General features: G+C 37.3%; 1 protein-coding gene across 1 annotated transcript; it reads right to left on the reverse strand.

Annotated features, from left to right (window-relative positions):
* Positions 1-1,857: 1,857 nt before the first annotated feature.
* Positions 1,858-3,066, reverse strand: TRIM59 (tripartite motif containing 59; the record flags this gene model as incomplete). Its single annotated transcript, XM_080915876.1, has 1 exon — positions 1,858-3,066. One exon carries the CDS (start codon positions 3,064-3,066, stop codon positions 1,858-1,860), a length of 1,209 nt encoding a protein of 402 aa, XP_080772002.1.
* Between the last annotated feature and the right edge of the window lie 4,997 nt (positions 3,067-8,063).

Here is an 8,063-nt window from a genome sequence, read left to right on the forward strand (position 1 = left end):
TAAATTGTATGACAAGTTTTCTGTTTTATTTGAGTGATAATGTCTTTAAATGAAGGGTCTGCTGGTCTTGGGTTCTTTATTGTTGGGGGAGGACTGTTGGCAGTGAGTCTGGATTCTACTGCTGCCATGAATTCTCACAAGCATTCCACCATCTCTATTTCTGTACTCCTCTACCTAGATAGGCTAATCTATAAACTCAGAGAACCTGTGTGTGCTAAAGTGGAACAGCAAATGTTTACAATCACCCAATATGCTAAAGTAATGTTACCAACTGATTGCATAAGCTGGCAACATCAAATATGCTTATAGAAGTAGAAATGAAATTACTTGGATTTATGTTTCCAAGAAAAATTAACCAGCCACCACTTTCTAAGAAATTCAATAAAATAACAAGTTTATTAAAATATACTGTTACACATAAAACCCAGAATTTCCAAATGTATGAAATTTTAATTTGAACAAATTCAACCTCCTAGTAAAAATATAAAATACACTATACTCAAAATTGTCAAGCCTACAAGGTATTACTGGGCATATGCTTTAGCAAGTTTCAGTTAATTACTTTAATCAGTCTATTCTAGTTTTGTTAAGCATAACATAATGAGCTCTCCCACCTGCTAATACTGGCACTTCGTTACTTTGTTTTCTATAAAGTTAGCAACCCCTTAAAATAATGCCTTCGCTAATATTCTTTGCTTGCTAATAAGTACATTAAAAAATAACAAGCATGTATCTGTTAAAAACTGATTTCCCCTCACTTCCATTAATTCCATCTTCAGGATGTAATATATGGCCTCATAATAAAGTCCGATTCTGATAATTGAACGTAATGACTTGGTGATAAAACTTGTCAGCATTGTTCTGACCTTAAACGCTTTTATTTGAAATGAGATCCCCAAAGGTAGTAGTTCAAGAACTCATTTGGGTTTTCTGGAAAACATTGTGTTCAAGACTTCACTGATGTGAACCCAAGTTCTACCATATGCATCATGGTTGTCCATGCCAAGGGAGCAAAATTAAAGGTTCTGACCTAATGACCTCTTTTTAAGACTAAAAAGATACAGCAGCAGTTCATACTTGTAATCCCAGTATTTGAGTTACAGGGTATATAGTTTACATGATACCAAATCTATTGAGTCACATCAACAGGATTGTCCCAATGTACATGTTTTGTATATACTTCATCTAAAAAAGCAAGACTAAAACACTACAAAAATCAAATACGTGCTTGGTTTGCTTTGTGGCGCTAGCACCACAATTTCTTGGTTGGTTCATTTTGAGATCTCACTGATCTCGGTGTGCTAGACACAGTTGATGTATCCAGAAGCAGCAAGCAGTGCTATTTGAAATGAATGCTCTTAACTCTATTACTAGGCTTAACCAAAAAAATTTAAATAATCCTGGCCTGGATTTTTAAAACAACTTATATATCATCTCCATCTATACATTGAAAAGCTTCAAATTTGTGAACCTCAGGGATCTTTTTCTTTTTAAGATCTTATATTTACATATACAAAGAACTGCAAAGTAAACCACTATAGCATATAACAGTTAAAAAAAAAAAAAGCTTTAGTTAATCAGAATAAAGTATTGACTAGCAAGCCAATAAAAACAGGGTAAGGTATTCAAAGCAAAATTTGTCATTTTCTAATTTGAGTCACCTTTCAGATAATGTCTCATTTCTGACAGTCAGTACTTTTACCCAGCCATGGGAAGTTTGTCATGTTTCTGTGCATTTGTTGTAACAGATGTAAGGTTGATTTGCTACTTACAGCACCCTTGGCTTTTCCATGTAGCCACCAATAGTTAGCCTCTGCTATACAGAATAAGCCTACATAAAACTGTTAAGTCAGGTTTTCAATGAGAAACTATTTTCCACATAAGTTCCTTGAACAAATATAAAATGTGGCATACTGTATTTTTTAAGTCATATAAATTCTTAGATAAACTTTGGTAAGCAGAGAGAAAGACATCAGAGAAACATATTGAAGTGATTTCATTTAAGAAGGTTATTATGTGATGGCTGAAAAGGAGTATCAATATTAGTATCAATGAAATGAGTGAGACTATAGCAATGTTTAAAATTTTAAAAAGTTCCATTTCTTTTTCATCCTTATCAGGCCGGGAACATGGCATCCTTTTTGAAGAAATTTTCATTTCAGGAATGACAGCTTTCTTAATCCGTCCAATTTCTGTTCTGCTCCACTCTTTTAATACATTGCTTACTCGAGGATAAATTTCAACAGGGTGAACCTCAGGAAGTGGTCTCTGTTTCAACATCTGCACACGCTGGCGGACATCGTCAATTTTTTCAAGAAATTTAAGTGGAGACTCCTCTTGTAAAGATGTTGTCACTGTCATTAACTCCAGTTGTTGTTCCTTTATGTCCTTCATCCTTTCAATCTGTGGAGTGTATTCTTGATTAATCATCTTGCCAACATTGCAGAGAGCTGCCAAAAAAACCTTTTTTTTCTGTTCTAATGTATCAGTAAGCTCCTTAAAATACTGGAGAACAACCTCCTTATCACCTTGAACTATTTTCTCAGAATGACATTTCTGTTCTTCAAGCTTTTCAATGAGGCGAGTGATATCTGTCCAGTGTGCATCAGTTAACTGTTTAAACAACTTCTGAGGTGTGTCCTTTTCTTTCAGATAGGCACTTTGAAGGTCATCTATAGGATGGCCATGATGTTGGCCTATAGTAAGGCAATGGCCACAAACTAATTTTTTATCTAGTAAACAATAAACATTTAGTGGTTGCCTGTAATGTTCAGGGCAGGTGACAACATCTGGGTGGTCTTCTTGCTGGTACTTTTCAATAATTGCTCTTAATGCAAAGTTTACAGGTAAGGATTCTATGCCAGTCGAAGCAATTTCAATAATACTTCTGCAGTTAGGACACTTGAGTGGGATTCGCAGAGGTCTCCATATGTAAAAGTTACCAGATGCCTGAAGAACATTTTCCAAACAGTTTCTACAGAATGTATGAGAGCATGGCAGTACACGAGGGTCTTCAAAGATACTGTAACAAATGGGACACGTTAACTCGTCCTCAAAATTGTGCATCTCCTGTCAAAACAAAAAAAAAATTAGGTTTATATGTAGCACACATATAAGATTTTAGGCATGACCTTCAAATTAATAACATACTGTATTCACCATTTATGAGAAAAGCAGAGATTTCTTTTTAGATGGCACTTTCTTTGTAATTCAGCTCCTAATATATACTGAGTAGGTACATCATCTTAAAAGTGCTCCCAACTAGTCAAACTGGTTTCTGTGTAAATGAAGACTAAAAATTCAGTTGAAATCTACTTAATAATTATAATTACTATATGCAAGTCTTTACATTAGGCTTAGCAAAATTATTCAATTTAAAGGGAGAAAATGTGATTTTTTTTTTCCTGAGATAAATGCTAGGGTTGTAGGTATGAAGAATCACAACTCAACCATAGCTTCTTACAAGTTATAGTTGGCTTCTCTAGAAATTGCTACTATTAACATCACATAGCAATTCCTTTTTTTTTTTAAAGTGGTGGTGCATATTGAAAGGGAAAGGGTGTAATTATAATTAGTATCTGCAATTAAAATCAGTTTGGAAGTGATCATGGTGACAAGCACTGATGAAAAATGAAAATCTGTAACAAATGATAAAATAAAGGATACCACTCATCTTCATTTTAGAGGTTTGAGAGACTCAAAAGATGGCTCAGTGGTTATGACTGCAAACATGACCAGAATTTAGTTACAAGAACATCAGGATTATATGTAACCACCTACAAACAATCCCCAGGGAATCTGACACTGTACCAATATACCTGCACATATCTGATCACAACACACAAGTTCTTTTTAAGATGTGTTTTGAGAATATCCCTAAAACAGGGAAAAGAAAAAGATAGGAATAGTTCAGAGACTCCAACAGAGCAAGCAGTTTTGGTTTTGGTTTGTAAATACAAAAGGGAGTTTATCTGGGACCTGGAGAAGGGGACAGAGGCAGAGAACAGTACAAAAAGAGGGAAGAGAATAGGTAGTCAGGCTGGCAGTTTTATAGCCCACTTTCATGGTTTTCCTTTGTCCATAATGCAAGTCATAAATCTTCAAAAACTACTTAGACTTTGGCAGGGGAAAAAAAAAATCAAGTATATTGCTATTTAAAATAACAAAGTCGTAGGTGCTATTTGTGTAGAGTATAAAAGCTAACAAAAACTATATAAAACCAGTCCCAAATTCATAAAAACAGGGTTGGGGATATAGCTCAGGAGAACGTGATGTTTAGCATGACCCTGCATTCAGTCTCCAACGCCACCTTTTAAATCCATTTTAGCCCTTAGCTCCCGAGCCACCTTCTGTGAGACTGCTGCCTCCAAATTTAACTAGAGAGACTAATTTTACTTCAAGCATTTAAGATTTTGTAAGAATTTTATAACATCTATGTAATTAGAATGTAAGCTTCCTATAAGGTCAGAAATAGTATCTAAACAGTAGTTTTAATAGCTCTCAGCTTTTACTTTTCTTGTTAATAATAAAAACGTTAGAAGCAATGAAGAGCCTACCAGAAAGAACATGACAATATTCAGGACCCATAATGAGCCAAGTTGTGGCGTGTAGAAACTAAGTCATGACATGTCTAGGATTCCAGGAAAGTAAGGATTGGGCAGCAGTACAGAAGACAACAGTCACTGAAAAGAAATGCAAGTGAATGCACGTTTAGAAGCCTTTACAGCCTTCATCTACACCCACGGATAGCTGTGACGTCAACCGAAGAAAAATATTTCTCTTGAGTACTTAAATGATGTACTACAATGATGGGATACATTTCAATCCAGACTTAATATCTGGTGGTAAAATTGCAAAAACAAGATAGATTTTAGGACAAGTTTGCATACATGTTAAGTAGTTAGTATTAAATCTCCACAGCTCTATTTTAGACCTCATAGGAAGCTCGAGGTCAGGGAGCTCAGTGGGTAAACCATTTACACCCAAGCTTGAGGACCTGAGTTTAGATCCCCAAAACCCACGTAAAGCTGGACATAGTGCATATCAATAAAGCACTCAGACAGCAGGATGGAGGCAGAGATGAACAATGACCCAGTCTCAGGAGGAGGTTGGTCCTCTGACCACTCATGCACTGAAAGGGGAGGGCAGAGTACACATTTGCACAGACACTCAAAGATTTGGGGGAAAGTCACAATGTATCTGAGAAATCTATTGTAGACCCAACAGCTCACCAAGTTACAAGAAGTTTGTAAACAATAAAAGCATCTATGACAGCACTAGACTTCACAAGACAGTGAAGCAATGCTTTCAGCAAGCTTCCTTAAGGGCACCCACAACTTGATGAGAGAGACAAAGATCCACTTTGATAAAGACAGCTTCTCAAAGACAAACTACTGAACACTGAGAAGAAGCTCAGCTGTTAAGAACACTTGCTACTCTTTCAGTGGGTCCAGATTTAATATCAGACAGTGCACAAGAGCCTACAACTCCAGCTCCAAGGATGCAGTGCCCTCTTCTGGCCTCCATGGGCCCTAGAATCATGGTATATAGTAATGGACACATAAGTAAATTTTAAAAAGAAATTCCCCACACCAGAAGGATGGGGGCAGGGGCTTTCCTAAAGATGCCACTGCACGCATAAAGGAGGTCTTACCCAGATAACAGAAAAGCAAACTCTAAAACAACTGTGCAAAGGATGTCTTTACATACAGACACACACACACACACACAAAATAGGAACAAAATGAGAGAAAAGGCCGAAAGTAAACAGAGTATCTTGCATACCTCCACACTAATATATTTGATGACTTACAAAAATGAAGTATCCAAAGTATTGAATAAATCAATTCAAATTACTAATTTCCAAAAATAATTTATGGTTAGCAAACTAGCTACATTACCACAAATGAATACAGAGCACATTAAAAAATTGCCAGCCATGTCTGGGCGGGGCCTATGCGTCAGTGAGAGAGCAAGGCTCCAGGCTCACTCTCCAACTTTGTTAACTGAGGAACAGGAAACCTAAAATAATTCACCCTGTGAAGTCAATGAAGGGTGAAAAACATGTAACCACATTAGATTCTGAAAAATACACGTATCAAACTAGAAAGAGAAAGTTGAAAAGCAGGTGTACAGATGACAAGCCATATGCAAAGGCTCTGAATGTTCACATTATTAAAGGATTTCAATGGTAACTGTGTGTACTGTCAAACAAGGAAAACCATGAAACCTTTTCTTTGCCAAATTATAAATTTTAGTCAATTTATTAGTTATGCCTTTAAAAAGTAACAACAAAAATAAACCATGTGAAATATATTTTCTTCTATGAGTACTAAAATCTGAAGTAAAAACTTTTAACTAAGCAGATAACCCACACTGCTCTAAGTTATCAGACAGGTTGTTCTAACACTGAGATGAAGCACAAGGCTAAAATATCTACTTGTAAATTATTTCACACACATCTTGTGTTTGGAAGTGATAAAGTACTCCTCACTTAATTCTGTCTCGTTGACCTGGGCCTCGTGTGTTCTAGGCTGTCCTCACTGCGCACAGGAGCTGACTCTGGACCCCCCACCTCAGTGCAGAGGATAAGAGCCATGTGACATCACACAGGGCAGAATTATACTTTACAATCTCCAAGGAAATTCTGTTTCCAACACAGTGCTCCATGACTGGCCACAGGACTTCTCGTGAGTCAGCGAGAAGCCTGGGAAAACTCAGGTGATGTCTGGGCTGCACAGCCTTGTGGCCCTCAGTGATAAAAAGTCTAACGTGTGAAAGTATTGACTTCAGAGAGGGGATGGGGGAGAACTGCTAAGATTCTGCCACTTATATACTACCAGACACAATTCTAAACTTTTATCACTCACTATGCGCATATGACCTACTTTATATACTGTATGTTCATTTTCAGTCTAAAAGAATTTTAAATGTTTTCATATATATATGAAATTACATGTTTTTTCCTTTTTCAAGACAGGGTTTCTCTGTGTAGCCCTGACAATTATACTTTTAAAAAATACTATAGCGGGCTGGAGAGGTGGCTCAGAGGTTAAAAGCACTGACTGCTCTTCCAGAGGTCCTGAGTTCAATTCCCAGCCACCACAGGGTGGCTCACAACCTTCTGCAATGGGCTCTGGGGCCCTCTTCTGCGCAGTGAGGGTACTTATATAATGAAAAAGTGGGAAACATTCAGGAGCATACTTGTGAAAGGCAATGTCAGTACCTGTATCACCTAAAGTCACAGTTCTACTTCACAGGCTACACACACTCACTAGGCGAACAGGAATAAAGGTAGCTTGAGTAACACAGGCAAGTGAGGAAACCCCTTCAGAGGCACACATCCTTATACAATTTCTGTTGGATAAAAGTAAAAATCTTTTAGCCAGGCAGAGATGGTTTTAGTCCCAGCACTCCCAGAGGCAGAGGCAGAAATCTCTGAGTCAGAGACCAACCTGGTCTACACAGCAAGTAGCCAGGACAGCCAGAAAAGCACAGTGAAACCATGTCTAGGGCAAAGAAAAAAAATCAAAAGCAAACAAAAAACTGAAAAATCTTTTAGACTAGATTAGGTCATTTCTCGCTTTATGGTTCCTCCATAAGGTGGTTAAAATTATATACAATACCAATATACATCTTTTTTCAAGAGATTTTAAATTTTACATCATGGCCCAGAAATCACACACTGAAATGTACTGAGGTTTCTTCATATACAGTTAACTTCCCAAGCTTACCTGGTCTGTCAGTCTCCTGACCTGGGTACTGAATATACTTTATCTTCTCCAACTTTTCCAGGATCTTTTCTAAAATTAAAACAGTTTAATGTTTCAGATTTTGCCTGCAGTAAATATTTAATCTTGAAAATCCCAACCATTTCCATACAAAGGGCTTTTTCCAACATAAAGCGTCTATGAGTCTGGACAAGATTAACCAATGTGATGATGGCAACTAAACACACTTTGGTGGGGTTTTTTGTTTGTTTCTGAGACCAGGTCTAATTGTGTAGTCCTCCCTGAGGACCTGGAGCTCACACGAGAGCCTGCTGCCTCGTCTGGCCCCACACT

Source organism: Micromys minutus, assembly GCF_963924665.1.
Source record: "Micromys minutus genome assembly, chromosome: 4".
Classification (NCBI taxonomy): domain Eukaryota; kingdom Metazoa; phylum Chordata; class Mammalia; order Rodentia; family Muridae; genus Micromys; species Micromys minutus.